The sequence below is a fragment of the Helicoverpa armigera genome, chromosome 14 (genome assembly GCF_030705265.1).
Source record: "Helicoverpa armigera isolate CAAS_96S chromosome 14, ASM3070526v1, whole genome shotgun sequence".
NCBI lineage: Eukaryota > Metazoa > Arthropoda > Insecta > Lepidoptera > Noctuidae > Helicoverpa > Helicoverpa armigera.
The window spans coordinates 967,000-994,459 of NC_087133.1; the positions used below are offsets into that span (position 1 = coordinate 967,000).

The window sequence follows — 27,460 nt, forward strand, 5'->3', positions numbered from 1 at the left end:
GCACTGGTATTCAGCTACATCCGGTTAGACTGGAAGCCGACCCCAACATAGTTGGGAAAAAGGCTCGGAGGATGATGATGCATTCATAACTTACTAGGACATCTGCAAGTTGATAATTAAATAGTTACTTATCAAGAAATATGTCTCTCTATTTATAGTTATTTTCATATCAGGTTCTTTTAACCAGGTGTTTTAAAGGCTCGATAACTTACGCGATAAGCGGTACAAATTATATTTTTCCTTATAGCACTGACAATCATAAATTCAACCAAAACAGACGAGGTCATTGTACTCGCCATTGTTGTACCAAAAGTGTTTGAACCTAAAACTTAGAGACAATGAAAGTTTATTGTCGTTGTTTAGCAATAGAAAGAAGCAGATTGACTGTTTAGTACATCGTTAGTAGTTTAGTTTCACTTTCTATTCCTTTAATATCTAATTAAATGGGGAAGTTTCTAAAAAGTTGTGTTTCGTTATGTTGTTAAGTTTTTCAAATCTGTAAGAGATTGCAAGGACTATTTGTTGACGTAAGCAGGTAGATCGCGATACAACAACTCAAAATTGAATTGATACTTATTGATACAAACTGATAAAGTTCATCGCGTTGCGACTACTTTCGACAATAATCTCTAATTTACTTACATTTGAAAAAAAAAAAACTTCAGTATATATATAAATATGGAACGAGTACGGGATGATGCGTCTCCCTAAGCACTTTATCTGAAGAGGTCTCGATTATCACCAAGGCCTTTGCATGTACTATTGATTGAGAGAAGGTCATAGTTGTTTAAAATTGGCTAACATTTGATCGATCTGTAGGTCTTCGAGTAATTTTCAGTGAACTTTACTCGATCGTTGGACAATTTTTTTATACTCTTACCTTGGTGACTTGTTAATTTACCTAAGCTTTAAAAGCCTTGTTTCATTCTTAAAACTTCATTGAGATTGCAACTGAAAACTTTAAATTCATCTGTAAGTAATAATATTGGCTCCCATAAAGATTAAAATTATCGCTCTTATTTGCATCAATGAATCACCAAGTTCATGCAACCCATTCATAATTAAATATCTAGACACACGGCAGTGTGTCCGCCAAGTTCGAGCAAAAAAAGCGACACACCGGCCGTGGGTTATATTACACGAACCATTTCGGGCCAAATTCGACCCCCCTGTAACTCAAAATCTATTTTATTTACGCATATCAAATTTCAAGTATCTGTTGAGACCCCCTCACTTATCTAAAATACAAAATTTCATTAATATACCTATTGCAGGTCTTGAGATATTGACGTCAGAAAATCGCTATTTTTACTATACACTCACTGACTGACTGACTGACTGACTGACTGACTGACTGACTGACTCACTCATCAAAAACCTAGACCACTTCCAATGGTCGTATTGACTTGAAATTTGGCATGGAGGTAGGTCTTTATGTCAAGGTAAAGGGAAAAATCTGAAAATGGTCAAGTGTGAGTCGGTTTTAAAATAATGAAGGTGTTTTATACCCCTAAGGAACTAAAACGAACTAAATTTATCTATATTTATATAATATATCTTCGAATGGTCGTACCGATCTGAAATTCGTTACAAAGGTTTGTATTTAGTCAAAGTAAAGTAAAAATCTGAAAACGGCCAAGTGTGAGTCACTTTCGAAAATAACGAATGTGTAACTTTGATCCACAAACATAATATATGATAACATGTCATGTCAGTCAGTTGGTAAATCTAGTTCATTTCTTTGTAAGAAGCGTGCATATTAAAAAATCTGAAAGAAAGTATAAATGAGTCATTTCCTTAACTAACTTAGTCATATGAAAAAAATAAAATTAACAACCTTACAAAAATAAATGAAATCCCACCCAAAACAAAAATGTGAAAGACTGCCAAGTTCGATAATATGGGAACGCTTCGCCTATAAAAGAAGTGAGATCTGAATAAGTACCAAGTTCCATACACATACCTCAGTTAAAAATAGTTACTTTTTAATGATGTTACTTGGCAAGTTTTAATAGAAAATTAAATACTTGATTCATCGCATTTAGTAGGTTTATAACAAGGTGTGTGAAAACTTGCCAAGTAGCATCATTAAAAAGTAACTATTTTTAACTGAGGTATGTGTATGGAACTTGGTACTTATTCAGATCTCACTTCTTTTATAGGCGAAGCGTTCCCATATTATCGAACTTGGCAGTCTTTCACATTTTTGTTTTGGGTGGGTCATATTAACGACATTACTTATCTAATGAGATGCATACAGAAATATACACCTAGGTTTTAAAATGTTAAGACTTGAAATAAGTTGTGAATATCAAATGGTGCTAATTAGTTAATTTGTTTAGTAATTATTGAATTAGCTCATTATTTAAATAAAATGCATTTTGGGTAGCTATAACTATTATAAAATGACAAGTTGAAGATGGAGTGTACCAGTGTTATTTTATCCTGGAAGAGAGAAGGGTTGTCCGATTAGAATTTTTGTATTTTTTTTTAAATTTTATATAATGATATTGAACTCGATGTTTTGATAATTATCGTTCGACAGAAAGGTATCTTTACTAGAAGGAGTTTTATAGTAAGTATGATTTTAAACGACCGAACAACCGAAGCCTGAGCAAAGAAATTCTTCATTCAGCTTTAGAATCACAACTTGTTCAGTTTGCTATTAAAAGTTCAAATATAAAGTGTCCACTACAGTTCGCAGCTGCATTACAATTCCACCACCTGCATTGCAATTATTAAAATAGTATGTGTAATATAATTCTGTGTAAATTCATAATACTTACGTGTAAAAGGACGCTCACATGTCATTGTAAGAGAAAGATATTTATAAAAACAATTCGATTGTTACAGAGAACCAAAGATGGAGACGCGATGGAGTTTCACAATCATCTGGGCAGCTGTCTGTTTTGCTTCAGGTAATCATTATTTGTCATAACATACTTTATTTCTCAGGATGTTATTGCACCTGTTTAAAAGACAAAGCTTCTCGATAAGATCAAAAACAAATGGAAATACTTCAGAAGTTAATTTGTTCTGATTGTTATTCATCATCATCAGCCTTTCTATCGTCCCAGGGCTGGGCACAGGCTTCCTCTTACACAGAGAAGGATTGAGCGTTAATCACAACGCTTGCTCAATGTGGGTTGTGTGATTTCAGACTTTATAGTCCAGGTTTTCTCGTCATGTTTTCCTTCACCTTTGATCGATCATTGGTGTCCAAGATATATACTCAAAAAGTACTTAGTACATCATATAACTTAGAAAACTTGTCAGTGTCTTAGTTTAAATGTCTCTCCGCTCTTTAAACAATGATAATAATGATGATGATGTCCTCCAAGCCAATTATCGGTCACTGCGGCTGTTCTCACATTAGAAGATCAGCCATCACATATTATAGTGGACAAGCATTTGCTTGGACACAGGTGCACTCGCTATTCCTTCACTCTCAAAGCCCGATAGATGGTAATCCGACACGACAGAAGAGAGATCAGGCGTAGGACCCACATTTATGTGCTCGTCAAAGTACATACAACTTTAGCTCTTCAAACAATAACACAGTAACTACCAGTAACAATAAAACGCTTAACTGATAACTAAAGCCACAGTTAACAGTGAAAAGCAAGTGGTTAACAATACAACTGGTATTGAAACCGGAACAGTGATTAACACAATTATCGGCCATAGCATCGCTTGTTTCTCGCCGTGTGTAGATTTTACTGCTAATTTGTGTAGTTCGTTTGTTGTGTAATATAGGTTTTTGGAGCGAAAGTTTTGGGTTTTTGGGTGTATTGGTATTTGGAGAAATGGTCTTTGTTTGAGATATTTTGGTCATTTCTACAGAAAATATGTTCTAGGTAGGATCTAAACTTAATCAATGAGGACTTTACAATTTTTATTTACAAGGTAAAAGAAATTAACACCATTATTTAATAAACAACTAACTAAATTACCGTCACATAATTTAAGTAGAGACCTACAATTTTCGCGCCAATTTCATCTCTTTGCCTGAGAGAACAAATGTGACACACATAGTTAATTTTTCTTCAAGTCCGTTAGGTAGTTCAGAAACCTTTGAGTGTACAAACCAACTAAAACTCTTTATAATATTCGTTTAGTAGTTAATGTTTAATTTTTGCTGTCTTCCAGGGTCCACAAACATGTTACCAGTTTTCACACAGGACATGAACAACCTAGCGTTATCAGAGAGCACGCCAGTCGGTACCATGGTGTACAGGCTGCAAGGAACTGACCCTGAAGGATTGCCGGTGAGCATCACGACAAGTATAGTTCAATATACTTGAGAATTTCTTCTTTGAAGTCGAGAAAAAGGTGCTGGACTTTTAAAGAGATAATTAAAGAGATGAAAAGTTTTTTTGACGATCTTATAAGAGGGATACTGATATAGGTTCTTAAATGTTGATGGAATGTCTAAAAATATACAAACGCTAAATATGCTAAAATCAAGACTTACTTTATATCTCAGTATATAGAAGCTTTTTTGACCACTCTACCTAAATACGTATAAATCTTGAGCAATCATTTGTTTTAATTTCAGCTAACATACAGTTTGGTTGGAACAGACAAGTTTTCTGTAGACCCCGTGACTGGTGACGTCACCCTGAAGAAACCGCTAGACAGAGAGGTATGTAAACAATTTACTAATTATGTGCACTGAAAACTAGAAAATAAAAAAATTGTTACTTACCTGTCAACCTACGTAGGTGGTTTTGGTCATATTAGACTAAAATAAAAACGTGGGGCCCATTAACTCAAACTCAAACTCAAACTCAAAATCGTTTATTCAAATTAGGCTGATAAATCAGCACTTTTCGAACGTCAAAAACAAAAGACAGCCCCCAAAACGCCCGCCCTTCACCACTTCCTATGTGTTTTTGCTGGGAAGAAGAAGTGGCGCAACAAACTCCCCAGCAACACATGTCTGTCTGTAAGGTTTGAAGAACCAGAATGTATACAAAACAAGTCAAAAAGTCATAAAAATATCATTATCACAAGATAACTATAACATGATAACTAGAAACTATAACATGATGAACATATAACTATTATATAATATTAAAAAAGGAAAAAAAAAACACACTGAACACAAGTAGGCTAGCACACAGATTTACACCTATAAAGACTAAGTACTCAAGCATTTCTTATAGTCCATTAAGTGTATCTAAAGCCTCCTGTTAATAAAATAAAAATGTATTTTAATATAAGCATAAAATCGGCGTGCCCACCTGCATGCGCATAGATGTTTACGTTGTAGCTGTACAACACAAACAAGGTGTACCTGCTAGGACTACAGTATTATTATTTTCTTCAAAAAAAAAAAAAGCTAATAGAAAATCATACTAAAATTGATAAAGTGTCAATAGCCATCAACACGACCTGGTACCGCCAGCAGCACCCGTTCACGAGTATAACGCGAGGATCAGCCATCGCCCCCTTCGCACATTTTTGAGGGAAGGGGACAACCCGACCCCCAACGCTACCGCTGGCCATACCGTCTAAGGGAGCATGACGTGCTTGCTGCTATTCAACAAAAGTAGAACATGTAAGAAATGCTGCAGTCACTAGCAAGCCATAAAGAAACAATGCTAAGCAAAGTTTAACAAAACTTCCCTAAGTAAATAAAAATAAACTCAATTATAATTCAGAATTAATGTCCGAAGTAATGTCAATTAATGTAAACAATAATAATAAGTTAATAATTTAGTTATAGTGATAACAAGAATGAGCTGCCTCGCGTTCAACTTAGCGACCAACTATTCCTATCATTTAAATAATCATTAATGCTATAGTAAGCCTTCTTTGAAAGAATTGACTTTACTTGTAATTTAAATGCGTTAAACGGTAATTGTAGTAAAGTTAGAGGTAGTTTATTATAAAAGCGAATACCGAGCCCCAAAAATGATCCATGAACCTTATGAAGTCTGTGAGTGGGTACACACAGTTTGTGCTTGTTTCTAGTGTTAATACTGTGAACATCGCTTTTTTTGGTGTACAAATGAATATTTTGCCTAATGTAAAGTATATTGGCAAAGATAAATTGTGATGCCACAGTAAGAATGCCTATTTCTTTAAAGAGCTCTCTTAGCGAGTGTCTACTACCTAACCGGTATATCGCACGAACAGCTCTTTTTTGTAATACAAATATGTTTTGAATATCAGCAGCTTTGCCCCACAGAAGAATACCGTAGGACATAACGCTGTGAAAGTAGCTAAAATAGACTACTCGAGCTGTTTCTACGTCAGTGAATTGTCTTACTTTTCTGACGGCGTACGCAGCTGAGCTAAGCCTTCCCGCGAGGCTAGCTATATGCGAGCCCCACTGAAGACTGCTATCGACTGATATACCAAGAAATACTGTGGATTTGACAGTTTCTAGAACCTCGTTACTTAATATAATATTCGGGCCTAGGTTTTTCACGTTCGGTAGAGTAAATTTAAGGCATTTTGTTTTCTTCGCATTTAAGACCAAGTTATTAGTACTAAACCAGTGTGTAACCAACGAAAGTGCACTGTTTACGTCGTTAAATTGATCCCTATTTCTGTCGACTTTAAAAATAAGTGAAGTGTCATCTGCAAACAGTACAACGTCACAGATATTCTTCAGATGGTATGGTAGATCATTAATATATATCAGGAATAAGAACGGACCTAATATTGAGCCCTGTGGCACACCTAATTGGACTGATAAACCTGATGATTTGACGCCATTGACATCTACGCATTGCACTCTGTTATTTAAATAGGATTCTATTACGCTAAGAGCTTCATTTTGGACTCCGTAGTAACGTAATTTACGTAGAAGCGTATCGTGGTGCACACAATCGAATGCTTTGGAGAGATCACAGAATACTCCAATGGCATTCTGAGAGTTTTCCCACGCATTAAAAATGTGTTTTAAAAGAGCTACACCAGCATCTGTTGTCGAACGACCTTTTGTAAAGCCATATTGTTCACTATGAAGGAGGCTATTAACATTGAAATATCTTTGTAACTGCTTGAGTACTAATTTTTCGAATATTTTACTAAAAGCGGGTAAGATGGATATGGGTCTAAAATTATTTACATCCTTCTTATCGCCTGATTTAAATAAAGGAATGACTTTACTTAGTTTCATTAGGTCGGGAAAAACTCCGGTTTCAATACATTTATTAAATGTGATAGCAAGATAGGGGGCAACAATGTAACTGTTGCTGTAGTACTTTCTTCTAGAGGTATAATAGGTGTGGATTGCATCGACTTACTATAATCGTAACTGGAGATTTTGACAATCAATAAATCAGCCGTAGCGGCTACAGCAGCGAACGCCGAGCTCATGATCTACCAAAGTATAAAGATATGCTTTGTCATAGGTACGATTTCAGAGGGGCCCCACGTTTTTATTTTTACCCGACTGCCAAAGAAGGAGGGTAATGTTTTTCGAGTGTATGTAAGTATGTATGTATGTCTGTTCCTTTGTGACCTCCTGTAGCCTAAACGGCTTGATGGATTTTGATGTATGAGGTATCGTTAGATTTGTCTTGATTACGGGAGTGTCATAGGATACATTTTATCCTAAAAGTCCCACGGGATATTTTTTCTAAATTTCCCTTTAAAAAAATATGTATGCGGTATCATTAGATTCATTTCAATCACGGGAGTAATTAATATAGGATACGTTTTTTCTCAAAATTCCCACGGGAACATGTTAATTCTGCGTCAACGCAAAGCAACTCATGCGTTAGCAAGCAAAAAGATAGGGCGTGGCCTGGCATGCGGCGCGCGGCGCGGTGCGGAGGGGGATATGCTCGAGTATACAGCCCGAATGCGGGCACACGCATAAGGTAAAGTAAGGTACATAGTCTTCTACATCTACAACATTTTCGTTAAATAATTGTCTAATATGACCAAGACCACCTACGTAGGTTGACAGGTAAGTAACAATTTTTTTATTTTCTAGTTTTCAGTGCACATAAGATAAAACCGTTTGACTTAAAAGTTTTTTTACCGATTTTTTATTTTCTAGTTTTTAGTATTTAATGAAAATGCCTACCGAACATTCCTCATTCTATCTAATTCATTTAGTGCATCATTATTACACGGTCTCTTACCTGATAATTTATTACAATCTAATTTAAAAAAAAGTCAATTTTTTTAACGACGCCAAAAATCATCAAGTGACCCCTCCCTGGGTCAGCAGCGGTAAGGGGGTGCCAGACTCTTACTGACTAAAAATAGTTATGTTTCGTCGTAGGCCTTTTATGTACCAGGGCCACGGTAACTCTTTCGAACAATCCCGCAGCCCAGGCAGGCCTTGGCCCTGTTGGGCCCCGCTGGGGTTGCTTACAGTATTCTACTTGTGTAGCCCTTTCATTTGATACCCATATTGAGGGGGTTGTGGAAAAATATGTAATCCCCCATTTTGTACCGGCGGCCATATTAGATTTACAATGTTATTGATATTACTATATTGTATTGTCATTGGAATTAAAGGTGTATACAAAATTTCAGATTAATCGGTTGACAGGAAGAGGGTGAAATTTGAATTACTAAATTTGACCCAAGAATAAAACAAACGGGATGAGCTAAATAAAACCGTTTAAAAATTGTTATCAGCCATTTGGTAGCGGCAGCCATCTTAAATTTCAATTTTGCATAGTAAATTGTATTCTACTTGTTGAGACCTTTCATTTGATACCCATGTTGATGGGATTGATAAAACCTAAGTTATCCGCCATTTTGTAGAGGCCGCCATCTTGGATTTGAATTTTATATAGTACATTGTATTCTACTGGTTGAGCACTTTCATTTGATACCCACATTGATGGGATTGATAAAACCTACGTTATCCGCCATTTTGTACCGGCGGCCATCTTGGATTTGCAATGTTATTGATATTACTGTATTGTATTGTCATCGGAAATAAAGGTGTGTACCAAATTTCAGATCAATCTGACAACAGGAAGGCACTGAAATTTCAATTTCTAAATTTGACCCAAGAATGAATAAATAATAAATAAAACAAACGGGGTGAGCTAAATAAAAACCGTTTAAAAATATAACGTTTTAAAGTTAATCTTTTTTAGCTTTAAAGCTGGTGAATTTTCGTTTCTAGTAGCAGTTTCAGGCCAAAGTTCATCGACAACATAAACGTTACTTTCCTGAAAACAATTGTTTATTGTGAATTTTTGCTTACAATTAATACGGTGGTTTATGTAGGCGGTGTACCTGGGCCTAAGTCATGCCTCGACTTTGGTTATGATCTTTTAAAACAAAAATGTCTTTTGTTTCTTTTTTAATGTGGCTTTTAATTTCCAAGGCTGACACCGTTAAAATTCACAGACTTCATAATAACAAAGCGCTTATAATTATATTTAAAAAAAAACATTATAGTATGCATACCTAACAAGTATTATAAAATCTGCATAATGTTTTTTGTAAGTATAAGAGTTTACAAATTATAATTAGGCATGGCTCGTAGTTACGTCGGCTTTGCAAATGAGTGTAATCAACTTGAGCTCAGGGTCGGAAGGTCAGTAATTGAAGGATGCTATTAAAATTAAAGGTGATGTGTGTTTGACCCTAGTGTTTTTTTGCATTGATTAGATAATTCTTAGTTAAGAATGTCGCGCCCACGTTGTTTGTAAATAGACACCCGTTTTAGTTGATTATATTGCATTACTAGCTGGTGCCCGCGACTTCGTCTGCGCAGGTTTAGTATTTCGAACAATATGTTTTCAAATTGTAGCCTATGTGTTATTCTGATGTATAAGCTATATTATTGTAAAGTTTCATTAAAATCCATTCAGTAGTTTTTGCGTGAAAGAGTAACAAACATCCATACATCCATCCATACAAACTTTCACGTTTATAATATTAGTAGGATCATCATCCACTGTACAGTGTAACTTAGGATTATCCCAAATATAGGGCTAATTCCTAATCATTACAAAACCAATTTCGTCACTCTAATCTTGTCTATTCCTACCTACACTTAAAACCATCCACGAAATAGTCATCACGTAATTTTGTGGATTGCAAAAATGTTTTCCTTTGTCAAGTTAAATAAGGGGCATAATCAACAGGATCACTAACCTTATCATCATCATTATTCTCCTGCTCTTATCCCAATTTTATTTTGGGTAGGCTAAGGGTGTTTTCTTCTTCATCATAGAACCAAAAACTAATGTATCTCGTAACATTCCAGATGGAAGACACGATAAAGTTCCTGGTTTCCATAGAAGATGAGGATCCAGCGAAAGAACAGAATCTTGTGCAGTCACAACCGGTCACCGTCATCGTGCTGGATGAGAATGATAACCCACCTATGTTTAAAAATGTAAGCACTCCCAACTATTATTACCAATAATTATAATTATTTGATTTAAATTGCCTTCTTGAAGTTATTCTCAGATTCTCCGAACTTGGACATTGTACAATAAATAAATGTTTACAATCTATCAATCGAAGTAAGAGTAGTCCTATATTTACTACAATCCCAGTTGTTTCCAGACAGTCTAATTTCAACCATGTAACCAAGAGTACACGGCTCAATTTGGGTTGCCCACAGGATTTTGTAACTGTAGGACCTTCATTGCTGTAACTTTATTTTGTTAAACTGTATCTTTTCATAAATTATCTTCCAGAGTCCTTATGAAGTCGACGTACCTGAAGACGAAGAAGTTGGAAAGACTTTATTAGACAATATTCTTGTAGAAGACAGGGATTCCGTGGGAGACAGTCTTGAAGTGGGATGTGTGCCCAGTGAACAGGTAAACTTCGCAACCATAGTACCCATTTGTTGTTTTCTTTACTAGAGATAGAATTGTCACATTAGTCTCATACAAGTTATGTCAAATTCCTGCTATTCCCAGTATGCAAATGGACCGACAGACAAAACTATTATATAAAATTCTTATCTCCAGTATAAATAGGTATGCAATCAATAGATGGATACATTTTTGAAAGTTACCGTTATTGTGTACAAAAGTGAAGTAAGAAGATGTTATATGTAACAATGCTGGTGGTATATAATCTTTGTTTATAAAATTTCAGTGGCCTGAAGCTTGTGAAACATTTGAAGTGGTAGCCCTGAACTCATCAGCTCACCAGTATACCGGAGCGCTGGTGCTGAAGAAACCGCTGAATTACAATGAAAGACAGTTCTACCAGTACCAGTTGTATGCTACTGTGAGTATAATAAAGATAAATGAGTAACGGAACTTGTAATTTTCAAGTATTTTATTTAATGACAAATAACGTAAAGGTATACGTATCTTTAATACTAGAATTACACTTCAACACGAAGCAGAGGTTGAAGATATTGTAATTTATTTGAGCAGGATAATTTGCTCAAGTATTGCGTACGTCAGATTTGGAAATGTGTCAGATTATAACGTAACTAGTCTTGTAATAGAAATTTCATTTTGAAATGTAATAGGGATTTATTCTCAGCAAGTGGCAGACAGTAAGACCGTATACAGAAAGAAAGCTGGAAGAAGTTATGAGTTTCCAGCTTTTATCGGCGCTGGTCAGCGCTTATCGGCGCGTGTTCATATATTTTCCTGCGCGGGTTACCAGCGCTGTCAAGCGCCGATAAGCGCTTTCCAGCCTTCCTTCTGTATACGGCCTAACTTTTGAAGACAGAAAAGTTACTTGACTGTGTCGAAATGTCAAAGTAAATGCAATTTATGAGACCAAACAATATCAGTGTACCAATGACACGTATTACATCTAAAAATTCATTTAAAATATTTCATTCCAGGACGGCACCCTTAACTCAAGTACTCACATAGAGATCAAAGTAGTAGATGTTCAGAACACCCCGCCAGTATTCAGCGGCTCTCTCAGCGCAGCCCTAGCTGAGGACGCCCCGGTCGGGACGCTGGCCCTCACCGTGCATGCTAGAGACGCTGACCGGGCCCGGCCTAGGCCTGTGCTGCTGGAACTAGTTACTAGTAAGTTCTGTATGAAATTGGGTGGTAGATGGCACAAGATAGTGGTTAAATAATAGCCGCAAAGTAGTAAGCCACTTTTCATCCGTGAATTGATGACCATCTTTTGACAATTTAAGCGCCATTTATCGGCTACCGATGATATGAAGGCAGATAGAATAACGGCGAAACACAGTAATAGGGATATAAAGTGTCTTATAATAATAAATTATCTTAAAAATGTAGTATGTAATGTAGGTTTTTTCTTTCAGATCCCCTGGACTTCTTCCTACTAGACAGTCAGACAGGTGAACTGAGGACTGCTAAGCCACTGGACAGAGAAGCACTAGCTGACCCATCATCACCTCTTAACCTTACCGTTAGAGTGAGTATCTCATACACGTGTTTTAGATGTAATATTAGTTTCTTTTGCCTTCATAAAAATGTATGATAGATTTGAGTTAAACCCTAGTTTTCATTTCATATAAATTAATTATTCAGTTGAATATGTTGCCATGTGATAATTGCTGCATATATGTAGGTATAATGTCAACCATGTTTGTATTGTTATTCTTAATAATATAAACAAATAACCCTATATCTTTACCTGCCCACAACACCATAAAATAATCAAAATCCTTTTCATGCTCATATTTTCCCCCAGGCAACAGAACTAGTAAACGGCGTCCCAGTAATCTCCGACCTAACTTCGACCCTCGCTACCGTCACCATCACCATCAAGGACGTGAACGACGAGCCTCCTCGCTTCAACCGTCGCGAGTACTTCGTGGAGATACCTGAGAGTCTGCCGGTGGAGACTCCGCTGCCGAACCTGGATATGGTGGTCACTGATACTGATGTGGTGAGTGGGGACTGTATGGAGAATATTTTAGGGACGAAGAATAAGACTTTCATAACTATAGATATTGAATATGGATAGTGTAGAACCTATAAGTTTTTACGTATAGATACTAGATATAAGCGTCTTATGTGAACTTAAACAAAAGTGAAGTTCGCATTAAGTATTGGTAGTGTTGCATTTTGCGCAACAAAAAAAACGTATGCGCATACATTGCACAAAATGCACAACATTTAAACATTTAAGCAAACTCAAATGCTCTATAATTAATTTACACTCAATGCTCAGTTCTTTATTAGCATTCCATATGTTATTAAGGATAGATGTTCAAGTAAAATACCGATCTCCCAAATACCATAAAATAAAATATCCATAATTTTACTCATATCTTTCCAGGGCCTCAACTCAGTATTCACGCTCCGCCTATCAGATGAGATGGGAGCGTTTATAGTAGAACCGTCCACGGCGACTGGTAGTGCTTCTGTCACGTTGCGGCTCAACTCCACACTGGATTACGAAGATCCTAATCAGAGGAAGTTTATTTTGGAGGTAAGCTTGCTAACATTTGTTGGTTTTACCAGTCGAAATTAGTCTGCTGTTTTCGTAAACAATGGAGCGATGTTAAAACTAACTGAAAATTCTGTTTACTTCTATCGAGTCAAATAAAGTTTAGAAAACTGGTCCAAGAATTCAGCATTTTATTACTTATTCCCCTTATTTTTTGTTAACCAGAAAAGTCTCGCCACTAAACCAAGTCCACCATCGTAAGATATTCATATTCATATTCATATTCATATCATTTATTGCATTCCACAAGTTTCACATGGTGTTACAAAAAGCTTATAGCTAGGTACATTTGTGGACCCTGTTAGGGCACAGCAACATTTGGCATTTAATGCCAGTACACTTAAAATACTTAAAACTAATTCTAAATTTTTATGGTAGTTTTAAACATTAGGTATAATAGGAATAGTTAATTTACAATTAAAATTATATATTATATTTCTTTATATTTGTATAAATAAATGTATATTAGGAAATTATTTAGATATTAGCTATTTTAGTGTATTGTAGTGTGTATAATGTTTATGTATGGCTAATATTTATTTTGTCGTTCATGTATTCTTGAATTGTATAGTATGCCTTTTTAGTTAGGATTTCCTTAATTTTATTTACATATACATTATACTTTGGTTCGTTTTTTATAGCATTTGGTAATTTATTATATATTTTTATTGCCATTACATATGGACTATTTGAATGTAATGTCATACGGGAAGTAGGTAGCATGAGCATGTTCTTATGTCTAAGTGATCTGGTTTTGTGTTTGTCTCCTCGGGTTGTGAAGAAGTTACTGTATTTCCTAACAAACTTGCATATTTCTAGAATGTAAATAGATGGTAATGTGAGTATTTTGAGTTTAATGAAGAAGGGTTTGCAGCTGTCAGTTTGTTCTATATTTACAATAATGCGAATTAATTTCTTTTGCAGTGTAAATAAAGTAGTCGCGTCTGTGCTATTTCCCCACAGTATTATGCCATAACTTAGCCATGCGTTTGCATAGGCGTAGTACATTGTAAGTGCGGTTTGTATGTCTGTAGTTTTTTTCACTTCGCGGAGAGCATAGCTAAATTTTGAGATTTTTGCCTTGGTATTATTAATATGCGTTTTCCATGTTATATGTGTATCTATTGTTATTCCTAGAAGCGTAAAGTCTTTAACTACTTCAATTTTTGTACCGTTTATGGTGAAGTTAACTGTCAGAGGGTTTTTTTGATATGGGTAAAAAGTCATAATTTTAGTTTTTCTGTAATTTATTTCGAGATTATGTTGATCCATCCATTTAATTGTTTTATTGAATATTAAAGTCAGCTGATTATTTATATCACTATCATCTTGGCATGATGTTAGTACGGATACGTCATCGGCAAAAAGAACACTTGGTTCTTCCAAGGCTCTGGGCAAGTCATTAATATAGATTAAAAACAAGAGGCATCCTATTACGCTTCCTTGGGGGATTGATGCATTTATAATTTTTTTATTTGACCTTACTTTTACTATTTGTTTTAGATCATAATCGAAGTGCTCTATTTCAACATATTGTTCCCTATTTTTAAGATACGACTTGAACCACCTGTGTGTCTCACCGCGAACGCCAATTTTGTATAATTTATCAAGAAGAATGTCAAATTGCACTTTATCATATGCCTTGGTCATATCTAACAGGACACCTACGGCATATTTTTTGTCATTAATTATATTTACTACTTCCTGCATAATTTGTATACAGCAAGGGTTGTTGACCGCATTTTCCGAAATCCATTTTGTCCTTCGTCAAAAATTTTGTATCTTTCACAGAAACTATATACTCTCACGCACATGGCCTTCTCATAGACTTTGGAAATCGTGGGTAAAAGAGCAATGGGTCTATAATTGTTCGGGTCTGTTTTTGAATCTTTCTTATAAAGAGGTTTGAGGATAGCCTTTTTTAAGCGGTCTGGAAATGTTCCATCATTAAACGATTGATTTATTAGATTACATAGAGGTAAAGCTAGTTCAGCTGCACATTGCCTAATTAGGCATGGAGGAAGTTCATCTACTCCGTGACTTTTTTTGTTCTTTAAATTTTTTATAATAGTGAATGTTTCTTTACTATCCAATGGTCTGAGAAAAAGGGTATTTTCTGTGGACACAGACGGGCCTTGCCCCTGGCTGGTCGATGGGTGATGGCTTTCTGCTCCAATTGATGCGAAAAAGTTATTGAAAACATCTACTACTTTTTTTGGATCAGAGATTAGAGTTTTATCAAGTTTTAATTTAATATTGTTTTTATCTGATAATCTAGTTTTATTGGTGCGTTCATTTACTATCTGCCACATGGCTTTAATTTTGTTTTGGGATGTTTTTATCTTTTTTATGTATTGTTGTTTTTTGGATGTATTTACTGCTGCTTTTAATATTTTTTCATATTTTTTGTAATAGGTTTTGATAATTGGATTATTTGATTTTAAACATAGTGTTTTTAACAGTCTCTTATTCAGATAGTTTATTGGTCGTTTAAACTTCTTTATTCTGCCACGCAGCGCATTGAGGCGCGATATAGCAGCTTACAAGAGCTATAATTTAGGCTTAAACACTCCTTTCTGCCGTCACCAGGTAATAGCCGAAGAATTACACACATCCCCCCGACTATCCTCGAAGGCCAGCGTGACGATATCCCTGCTGGACGTGAACGACAACGCTCCGCAGTTCCCCGACGAGCCGTACTCCGCTACTGTTGCCGAGGCTGCCCCTGCTGGCACCAGGGTCGCTACTGTTAGAGCTACTGATAGAGATACTGGCAGGTGAGGAACTACACACATCTATCCTCTAAGGCCAACGTCACCATATTGCTGCTGGACGTGATATTTAATGTAAATTCCGCGAGCATAGATGCAGAACGTAAGCCTAATCTTATATGTGGAAGTCGGCGGTGTAACCAGATTTATTATTATTAAATACAGTTAAAATTAATGTTAATATAATATTGTTGTATGTTAATATTAACAATGATTTACTTGTGTGAGTGTATATTAGACCATTCATCACTACTTTCTAGCTATTACGAATGTCAATAAAAATATAGGTACTATTCTCTGAAAATAAAACTTCTCATGGTTGTTTTATCTTCATTCAGGTTCGGCACAGAAGGCATAGTATACGAGCTATCAGGCAATGGCGCAGAACTGTTCCAAGTGGACCGACGCAGCGGCCTCATTACAGTAGCGCCGTGTGCGACGCCCGGCACCGCGCCCTGCCTCGACTATGAGACGAGGAAGGATTACTTCTTGCAGTATAAGGTAGGTACTTACTGGTTGATAGATAGTTTCCCATTTAGTAAATTCGAAATAATGCGAAAAGGAATTTTGTTTGTAGGTAAAGCTTTCACGCTAAGACAACTGAACTCATTGAGGTGCAATTTAGTATAGATCGGCGGCTGTTCTCATTAAGGAGATCAGCCCAGCTGCGCAGGACATATTATACTGCACAAGCATTTGCACAGACACAGGTGCACTCACTATTCCTTCACTCTCATAGTCGGATCGGATCGGACGGCAACCCGACACCACCGGAGAGAGATCACTTTTTTTCTTAACATTCTGACTTACCAATCATAACTTAACTATTTTTCATTCCCAGGCGACAGACGACGATGGAGCCGGACAAATGACAGTGGTCTCCCTGCAGATATCATTAACAGACTCCAATGACAATCCGCCAGTGTTCCACACGCCAGTCTACAAGGCTTCTATTGATGAAGACGCTGTCAAGTTTGAGCCGGAGTTACAGGTATATACTTATTATCATCAAGCAATGAATTGATGAGTAAAATAGAAAACATATTCTAGGTTTGTAGAATATATGGATGACCTTCCAACTGGTCCTTTAGGTCCATGATATGTTAGATTGTTGGTAGATGATATATTATTGGACGTAAACATTGTTCTGGGAACAGTTATTTTTAAATTCTAGAATTCCATTATGATGATCCAGTTTTTTATTAATTAATTTATTGGATAATGTACGCAGTTACAGTTAAAAAACTCGTTATTACTACATATATTATACCTTGTTAGGGCGCAGCAAATTACTATGAAGAATTAAGAAATTAAGAATAACAAAAATGTTTTAAATATTTTTGACATGCATGAATGATGAATAATAGACTCACAAATCAGGTGTATAATATACAAACAATCAATTTCATTTCTTAGGTGCAAGCTCGAGACATAGACGCGACATCAGATATTCGCTACTCGATCATCGACCCCCCGACCCACCCGTTCTCTATCGACCCCATTAACGGCAAGATATCTGTCGAAGCCGGTGGAGTTACACCGCCTGAAGACAGTAATAAGATTTTGTTGACTGTGCTGGTGAGTATAAAATTATACACATAACCATTATTGGTATAGTTGACCTATTTTTCGCCTTATGAATAGGAAAAACAATAATGAGTAATTGGAAAGTCTTCGAGAGAGAACAGATTACTATTTCACTTATGTAAAGTCGTCACAAATTGAAGGTATAGTCTCAAAATACAAATAACTCTAGTGCTTTTTTGTAGTAAATAAAATCACTAAGAAGAGGTGATTATTTTTCTTTCTTTTATTAAACCGGCTTAAGACATACAGAAACAGACATTTATAACAGTAATTTCGTTTTCAGGATTTAATTTACTTTTAACAGGATTTAATTTCTCTAATTTCCCTCCTTAGGCGACAGATGGCGTTCACAACGCGACTTGTAAAGTTGAGATAGCGGTCCGTGATGTGAACAACCATCCTCCCGTCTTCGATACCGATAGATATAATGCTGATATTTCTGAAGATGCTCCTATAGGTAAGTTTATGTCGTTTATGATGTCCAATTAGATAAAAATCTGATATCCTACGGGTGAGATTAATTTGAAAATCATGAAACTCGAATCCAATGCCCCTTTACGCTCGGTTAGAAAAGTGAACCTTAGCGATATTGATATGGTCTAACAGAAACTTTGCTCAAAATTTGCTAAACCACTTTCCCGGCCGACTGTATGTTTCTTCGACTAATAGCTACTGTGCTCGACTATAAATACGTCATTGTCATGAGATAAACATACACCGTCTTACCACAAAAACTTTTAAACGTCAGTTTATGCCTTGTCTAAAAAAATGTCAAATTATGACGTTGACATAAGGTTCATTTTGCAGCCAAAATTTTATTAGACAAGTGTAAAACAGGGTTTAAAGTTTTTGTAGTAAGGCCAACATAGTTTGGGCTATGTGTTTTTAGCTTTTGTGTTTGATAACTATCATTCTCCAATTAAAAAAACATCGTTTGGGCAGTAGCTTTGTTTTACCGAAGAAACTTGGTTTATATTCAACACCTTTACATGAATAATTTATTTTCTTTTTTTTTTCTAAAATGTCTCGTATGAAATACATACCTACATATTTTTTTCTTTACCAGGTACGGAAGTAGCAGCCGTTCGTGCCACAGATTTAGACAGCGGCATGAACTCAGAACTCAAGTACTGGATACAGAAGGGAGCTCTCGACTCCTTCGCTATACACAACGATACCGGCGTAGTCACTGTGTCATCCAAGCTAGACTATGACAAGAGGAACACTTATACTATACAGATTGTTGCTACTGATTTAGGTATGTATCTAAAATCTATAAATATACATATCACTTCTGGTTGTCATAAGTCACCACTGTTTTTTCGCGTAAAACTCGCGAACTTATACTATACAGATTGTTGCTACTGATTTGGGTAAGTAATAAGAATTCTTGTTTGTTAGCAAAAAACTTTTAAAAAAAAACAAAGTAATTACATGCGGTTTTCGCCAATAGATACATATGTGGATCCATGAGCAAGGCAAAGTCAAAACTTCTTCAAACAAAGTATTTATTCTGTGGTCATAGGTGACAAGGTACATAGTATAAAGAATCACCATGCCCTACTCGTAAAGCGTACAGAAATAATTATATTACATGATAAAAGTAAAATCTACAAAGTAAGATTTGGGTACATAATTTAGCCCCCCGTCCCGTCTGTCTGTCTATTCGAACTAAAGTACTGGATACAGAAGGGAGCTCTCGACTCCTTCGCTATACACAACGATACCGGCGTAGTCACTGTGTCTTTCAAGTTAGACTATGACAAGAGGAACACTTATACTATACAGATTGTTGCTACTGATTTAGGTAAGTTGAGAACTACCAATTAATCTTAGAGGTCAGATGGGCAGTCGCTTCGTGAAAAACACAGCATATTGTTATATTGGAAGCCTCAACATCTTTGGGAAAAGGCTAAGCAGGGGATGATAAATTAGCAATATATGATATTGAAGAAAGTCTTTTACCATTACTGTCGTTTTGTTCGTGAAAAACTACTGAACGAAAATTCATGCTGTTTTTCAGTGATAACCAAACAAATGTTTTATCTGGATTTTACCACCGACATTATGATATATAGATTCAGATTATGCATATTGTACACATATACTTTTCTCTTTTTTAAAAAGTCGTGGTGGCCTAGTGGGTAAAGAACCAACCTTTCGAGTATGAGGGTGTGGGTTCGATTCCAGGGTCAGACAAGTACCAATGCAACTTTTCTAAGTTTGTATGTACTTTCTAAGTATACTTAGACACCAATGGCCGATAAAAAGGTGAAGGAAAACATCTTGAGGAAACCTGGACTATAAAGTCTGAAATCACCAACCCGCATTGAGCAAGCGTGGTGATTAATGCTCAATCCTTCTCCATGTGAGAGGAGGCCTGTGCCCAGCAGTGGGACGATAAAAAGGCTGTAACAGTATACTTTTCTCTCCCCAGGCATACCCAGTCTAACCGGCACCACAGAACTCACAGTAAACGTAATAAACGTGAACGACAAGAAACCCTTCTTCACCCCCTCCATACAACGAGCAGAGGTATCCGCTGATGCAGAACTGGGTTATGTAGTACATACCCTGGTGGCTGATGACCCGGATATCACGGATAATGCGTCCTTGGTTTTCAATATGGGGGATAAAGTTATTAGGGCGGTTGATAAGAATGGGAAGGAGGTGAGTTAAGTTACTCTTTTTAATATTTTTATGTCGTAAAGTTTGCATTTAGGTCTTATTTGATAGTACTACACTAAATACGGGATAGAACTTACAAAATCCAGTCTAATCCAAATACAGTCTGACAGGCGCGGCGTATTACAGCCACCAACGAAATGTTTAGACGATCTAATAACGGTCCCGCTAGGCGCTGGACGCAGGCCGCTTTCAACCGGTCCTTTTCAAAATGGGGAAGGCTTATGTTCAGCAATGGACGTCTTATGGCTGGCTATGGATGATGATAAACGTCTAATAACCATTTTGACCACATCTATCTTTGTAATCTTATGTATGTAATAAATACTTTCAGGTATCAGACGAAGGTATCTTCGGTTCCTGGTTCACCGTCCAGCCGAACGGCACAGTGATAGTAACACAGAAGCTAGACAGGAGCCGAGCGGCAGTGCTGACGCTGCCGGTCACAGTCACTGACGCTACTGCCGCCACGCTGCAGGAGGCCGATGGTAACTTGTTGTTTATAGTATATACTGTTAGACGAACGGCACAGTGATAGTAACACAGAAGCTAGACAGGAGCCGAGCGGCAGTGCTGACGCTGCCGGTCACAGTCACTGACGCTACTGCCGCCACGCTGCAGGAGGCCGATGGTAACTTGTTGTTTATAGTATATACTGTTAGACGAACGGCACAGTGATAGTAACACAGAAGCTAGACAGGAGCCGAGCGGCAGTGCTGACGCTGCCGGTCACAGTCACTGACGCTACTGCCGCCACGCTGCAGGAGGCCGATGGTAACTTGTTGTTTATAGTATATACTGTTAGACGAACGGCACAGTGATAGTAACACAGAAGCTAGACAGGAGCCGAGCGGCAGTGCTGACGCTGCCGGTCACAGTCACTGACGCTACTGCCGCCACGCTGCAGGAGGCCGATGGTAACTTGTTGTTTATAGTATATACTGTTAGACGAACGGCACAGTGATAGTAACACAGAAGCTAGACAGGAGCCGAGCGGCAGTGCTGACGCTGCCGGTCACAGTCACTGACGCTACTGCCGCCACGCTGCAGGAGGCCGATGGTAACTTGTTGTTTATAGTATATACTGTTAGACGAACGGCACAGTGATAGTAACACAGAAGCTAGACAGGAGCCGAGCGGCAGTGCTGACGCTGCCGGTCACAGTCACTGACGCTACTGCCGCCACGCTGCAGGAGGCCGATGGTAACTTGTTGTTTATAGTATATACTGTTAGACGAACGGCACAGTGATAGTAACACAGAAGCTAGACAGGAGCCGAGCGGCAGTGCTGACGCTGCCGGTCACAGTCACTGACGCTACTGCCGCCACGCTGCAGGAGGCCGATGGTAACTATACATAGTACCACTACTTCCAGTACGTCACGGAGTACATATATAGGCAGTTAATGCAGTACACAAGGGTAGTATTATAAGGAAGTGCATAGGGATAGTACCTACATAAATTAGTACATAGGGGTATTTAAAAGCGAGTAGATAGAGGTAGTTCATGAGGGAGCACCTAGTGGTAGTATTAGGGATTACATGAGGGAGCACAAAATAGCAGAGTACATTGTGCATGTGACGTTGTCCTAAAGGGCGGTCGCGCGGCCTAATGTCGTGGGTTTGCCGCGCAAATACCAAGAGACACGGCTTGTTCGTGTACTATAACAAATGACTGCGACTGTCGCTCGTTTATGAATTGCACCAAGTATTATGTCCCTGGACTGTGTTGAGTGACCTATATTTAAAAAAAAAATAATTCTTAACCATTCTCCATCTGTTTCAGGCGAGCTTATAATAACAATAGTGGACGTAAACCGGTTCGCACCCGTATTCTCCCAGCCCTCATACCTGGAGAGCATGGCGGAGGAGCAGCCGGTGGGCACCGTGCTGAACACGTACGTCGCCACCGATCGCGACACTGCCGTGCAGGCCACGCTCATACACCCGCCCAGCCCCTACTTCACTATCGATAATGTTACTGGTGAGTGTGTTACTGACTCCCAGCCGACGTACCAGGTCTCGTGAGCAGTGATTGCCTCCTTGACTCTGTAATAATTCTCGTTTTTAGACACGAAACTATAGCAGCAGTCCGAAATATTCTACAGGCTTTTTTTGATGGGAAATCATCAAATGAACCCTTCCGCTGTGGGTTAGCAGCGTGAGGGAGTGTCAGACTCTTACTGACTAAAACCCGCCATGTTTCTCATCATCATCCTCCTGCTATTATCCCAGTTTTATTTGGGGTCATCGCAGAATGTTTTCTCCTATTCAAATTCTTCTATCTGCCGTCATTCTTTCTAACCATATCGACTCTCACACAATCCATCCATTGTTTCTTTGGTCGTCCCCTTCTACTATATCCGTCCACGTTCATGCTCAAAGCCTTCCTCACAACGTGACTCTCATTCCTCCGCAACACATGCCCATACCATGACAGCCGGTTTCCATGCAGTTTTTCTGTTACCGGTGCCACTGTCAAACTTCTTCTTATATACTGTCTCTCTTATATACCGTCATGTTTCTCCATAGGCCTTTTATGTACCAGGCCCGTGGTTATTCTTTCGAACAATCCCGCAGCCCACATTCTACAATCAACTAGAAATCGTCTTGTTTCCCCAGGTGTAGTAAAAACCGCTCAACGCCTGGACTACGAGAAACTCCACAGCATCAACTTCACTCTCGTCGCGTACGACAGCGGCGTGCCGCAGCTATCCACGTCGGCCGGCGTCACCGTGCTGCTGCGGAATGTTAACGACGAGGATCCCGTGTTTGTGGCTGCGGCTTACGACGCTGCTGTTACTGAGCACTCTCCTGCTGGTACCAGTGTGCTCACTGTTACTGCTGTCGATAAGGATGAAGGTAAATTGGTGTAGTTCGCTTCAAACTTAATGTCGTCAAAGAACAATGCGCGAAATGCTGCGTGGTAACCGATTTTAGTATAAGCGGAAAGGGGAAGGTTAGGTAAATTCTGTACCTACTCAAGCGAATGAGAAAGGCATAACTTAATAACTTCCCTGTCCCATGAGTCACATGTAAGACACTGACTAACTATGTGTCTGCGTCGTGTATAGCGAAGTGGCCAATATCTGGTTAGCCACTTCTCAAATATCTTAGGTCAGTTTCAAACGTTTAGTGTACACTAAGGCCCAAGATCCTCGACTTTTAATTTTTCTTAAAGTGTTAAGTAAACAGTTTTTTTAAGAAAACTGACGTTTGCGTTGTCGACAAACTCGACCTTTAGTCTTCTTGCTATGACACAGCAAAGACACAATAAAAATAAAATACTTCTAAAATTCTCCAGATGAATTCGGCGAAGTGACCTACAGCCTATCAGGGGATTCCTCCGAGCAGTTTGCTATAGACCCTCAAACCGGAGTCATCACGGTAGCTGAAGGTGCCTCACTGGACCGGGAGGTGACAGCAGATGTGTGGCTGCGAGCGATCGCGTCTGATAATGCTCCTGCGCATTTAAGAAGGAGTACCAGTGTGCCTGTGAGTTTGTTATGTGTTTAGAAAAGTCTGTTTTTTTAATTCACAATTTAACATTTATACCTATAAATGTTTACATTATACCTATAAATGTTAATATGAATTATTTAGATGCTGTATGAAAGTATTATAAGTTTAGATAAATTATGGAATCGGGCGTTGCTTTTGCGGAAATCCATAATATAACACGTTAAAAAAAAATTATGAGACAATAATTCGTGCTACCGTTATGTTTTTCCTTTATATGGTCTCTTATGTACACCTTCATGAACTCTATGAACTACCCGTATGTACTTACTTACACCCTTATGTGCTTTCTTTTTTACTTCTCTATGTACACTGTTATGTAGGTACCTACTATCCTAATATACTATTCATATATACTTACTTACATGCTCCATTATGTACTTCGTAATTTACTCGACTTCGTACTTCATTATGAGTTCCCTTATGTATTAGTTCAATTCCTATTCTTCACAATCTGCCGACTATAATGATATATCTCATAAATATTCCTTTCCCAGGTCCACATAAAAATCCTGGACATCAACGACCACGCTCCGATCTTCAGTCAGAACGTGTACAAGAGTACGATAGCCGAGAATCTGCAGCTGAACCCCCCGGCTGCTATACTGCAGGTCCTGGCTGAGGATAAGGATGAGGGGTTGAACGGAAAGATTGCGTACAGGATCGTGGAGCAGAGTGAGCCGGGTGAGTAGTGGTGTTTGACGATGATGGAAATAAGAAGTCCATTTTTTTTTGTATTGGATGGAATGGAATGGATTTAAATACAACTTACAACTAAGTGGTTGTTTTGGGTATTTTCGCAAAAAATGCTCCGTTTGCATGTTCATGACAGTTTTTAAATTCCGCTAAAGATACACAGTTGTTATACTATACCTAAACAATAAAATGCTAATGCTAAAATAAACAAAATAACGAGGTAATGCCCAGCCTTTTGGACACGCTCCAAGTCGACAGCGATGGGGATGAATTGTTTGATGCTTTTTGTTACTAGGATAGTTTTTATCTTATTGAAAATATAATCAATACTTTATTTTATACCTACTTTGGCCCTCTTGATTCTGAACGCAATAAAGTACCTGATGCTCATATTACCCATCACTATTTTAAGATCAACAATATTTTTAATTTATCTTACTTCAATCCATTCAATTTCAAACTTAAAACTTACTGATATTCGTGATACTCATTACTGTCACCATCTCTTCCCAGGAGTATTCACAGTAAACCCACAAAGCGGCATCATCTACCCCTCTAAACCCGTTACTGGCAACACCTCCTACCACCTGACCGTGATGGCACAGGACGAGGCGGGCGCCGGGCCGCACTCCGACATAGCGCGGGTCGACATCACCGTGCTCAGCGTCAACAGGCACAGTCCTGTGTTCACGCACCCACCGCCTGAGCAGAGGCAGCTGGAGATACCTGAGGTATGATTTCCGACAGCAGAGTATTTTGAGGGAAGAACTTATAGCTTCGTAGTTAGCGATCGATAAGAGATGAAGGGTGATTCCACTCGGTCAACTGATCCAGCGAGGTCCTGCGAAGTCCTTCGTGATCCGGCAGCCATTTTGCCCATCTTTGATCTCGCTTTGGTCTTCATATTATCCATCTCTTGCTCTATTTACTTTTGTGTATATTGCATTTACAATCTACTTTACAGATCACAAAACAAATGTGTGTATTATATGGTTTCATGTTAGTCTTTTGACCTACATAATCAGTTCTATAAACAATAAAAATGTCTACGTGACTCTCACCTTCCCCATTCTTCCCCAGAATGCCGCCCAATCAGACTACCTAATCACCACAATAAAGGCGGTCGACGAGGACAGCGGTGAAAACGGCCGCGTGTCCTACTTCCTGAAGGTGGATAACCAGAACGTTGGTGAAACACCCGAGTTTAGTCTGGATAAGGACACGGGAGAGCTCAGGACTAAGACCTTCTTGGATAGAGAGCATAAGGCTGAGTATCAGGTAGGTTCAAATATTATGTGCTATATATAATTTGTATATTTATAGAATATTTAAGTTTTTTTATATAATATTGTAGGTATTGATGTGCCGTTTGGCAGCACAGTAAATTTTTTAACAGCATAATTGTCTACTGCGCTGGGAATCCGGTAACTTTAATCTCGCCTTGCGTATTATACCTTTGTTAAAAAAAGGTTTTATTTAATAAAATTAATTGAGCGGGCTTGAATGAGTGATTATTAAGACCAAACGGAGTAAAAAAGAATAAACATTTAACTTCGAAATTTAATTTCGTTTTAGTGTATTGCCTTTTACTTACATTTTCATTTCCTATTTCCAGCTGGTAATAGCAGCAGTAGACAACGGCACTCCGGCCAAGTTTGAGAGCCTCCGTCTGCTAACTGTAGTGCTGGTGGACGACAACGACAACGCTCCGATGTTCGCCTCACCCCTCCACCAGTTCTCTGTCAACGAGAACCTGCCACCCGGGGTTATTGTGGGTAAGTGTGATGATGATGAGGGTTCTAGAACATTCGTCTACTGACAGTAGTACTGGTGGACGATAACGACAACGCTCCGATGTTCGCCTCACCCCTCCACCAGGTCACTGTCAACGAGAACCTGGCACCCGGGGTTATTGTGGGTAAGTGTACCTAAGTATATGAAAACCTTTGGAGGAGATGGTAAATCTTTAAAAAAGTCTCAGAAAATAAACTTAAAGATTTTATCTAAAGGCACCAAAACTGGTGAACCGATTTGAAAAATTCTTTCACTGTTGGGAAGTTACTCATTATCCGGGTGACATAGGCTATATTTTAGTCACGTCATTGAGAAATTCCCGCGAGACGGGTGAAACCACGAAAAAACGCTATTTGGTTGTTTCTACTTAAGTTGCCAAGCCCTTTAAGCTGAAGCTTACCGTCCAATGGCTGGTTTCTGAGGACCACTAGCGGTGGTTTTTATAGACCAATCATGAGGGTTCTTAGATATCGGCTGTTTGCAAATTATGTAGTGATCTTAGGACTATATTTTAAGTACCGACAGAGATAAAAATAAAGCTGAAACTAAAACTGATATCACCATATTCACAGGTACTGTGAAAGCCACGGACAAGGATTCTGGCGAAAACGGCAAGGTGTACTACCACGTGTTGGAAGGCAACCAGGAAGGCGCCTTCACTGTCGACAGGACGCAGGGAACCATTAGAGCTAATATCAGCTTTGATAGGTGAGGAATTAAACTTTTTAACAAATAGTCGAGGTCAAAACAAAGTTGTAAAAAAACACACGCAATTTCGTAAATGTTATTTATTTTGCAAGTTGAACAGAACACTTTTACACGTGAAAGTTTCATTAAAAGCTTAATGAAGTCGGTATTTCTTGTCTGACTTGAGAAGAAACACTCAACTCTATAATATCAACAACTCTATAATTGATTGCTATTTATTTTATGTAAAACATAGGAAGTCAACATTTTATGTTTTGGTATTTCAACTTCGAGAAAACAATGTGTTAAATTGTGTTCATCTGAATAAAAACTCTGTTTAACATTAATTATTTCCCACATTTTCAC

At 38.1% G+C, this 27,460-nt stretch overlaps 1 protein-coding gene across 1 annotated transcript in view; it reads left to right on the plus strand.

The window, feature by feature from the left end:
* LOC110382206 (cadherin-87A) overlaps positions 1–27,460 on the plus strand; it is a 56,827-nt gene that overhangs the window by 23,565 nt on the left and 5,802 nt on the right. The window contains exons 2-27 of the mRNA XM_064037758.1: positions 2,854–2,918; positions 4,150–4,268; positions 4,559–4,645; positions 10,205–10,336; positions 10,644–10,769; positions 11,053–11,187; positions 11,762–11,954; positions 12,203–12,315; positions 12,595–12,792; positions 13,186–13,338; positions 15,946–16,133; positions 16,466–16,628; positions 16,969–17,118; positions 17,544–17,705; positions 18,048–18,171; positions 18,781–18,972; positions 20,152–20,384; positions 20,734–20,887; positions 22,185–22,382; positions 23,021–23,260; positions 23,703–23,893; positions 24,415–24,601; positions 25,127–25,344; positions 25,694–25,891; positions 26,229–26,388; positions 26,980–27,115. Of these exons, the coding sequence (XP_063893828.1) occupies positions 2,864–2,918; positions 4,150–4,268; positions 4,559–4,645; positions 10,205–10,336; positions 10,644–10,769; positions 11,053–11,187; positions 11,762–11,954; positions 12,203–12,315; positions 12,595–12,792; positions 13,186–13,338; positions 15,946–16,133; positions 16,466–16,628; positions 16,969–17,118; positions 17,544–17,705; positions 18,048–18,171; positions 18,781–18,972; positions 20,152–20,384; positions 20,734–20,887; positions 22,185–22,382; positions 23,021–23,260; positions 23,703–23,893; positions 24,415–24,601; positions 25,127–25,344; positions 25,694–25,891; positions 26,229–26,388; positions 26,980–27,115 (4,205 nt within the window). The 5' untranslated portion in view covers positions 2,854–2,863. The remainder of the gene's footprint in view (positions 1–2,853; positions 2,919–4,149; positions 4,269–4,558; positions 4,646–10,204; positions 10,337–10,643; positions 10,770–11,052; positions 11,188–11,761; positions 11,955–12,202; positions 12,316–12,594; positions 12,793–13,185; positions 13,339–15,945; positions 16,134–16,465; positions 16,629–16,968; positions 17,119–17,543; positions 17,706–18,047; positions 18,172–18,780; positions 18,973–20,151; positions 20,385–20,733; positions 20,888–22,184; positions 22,383–23,020; positions 23,261–23,702; positions 23,894–24,414; positions 24,602–25,126; positions 25,345–25,693; positions 25,892–26,228; positions 26,389–26,979; positions 27,116–27,460) is intronic.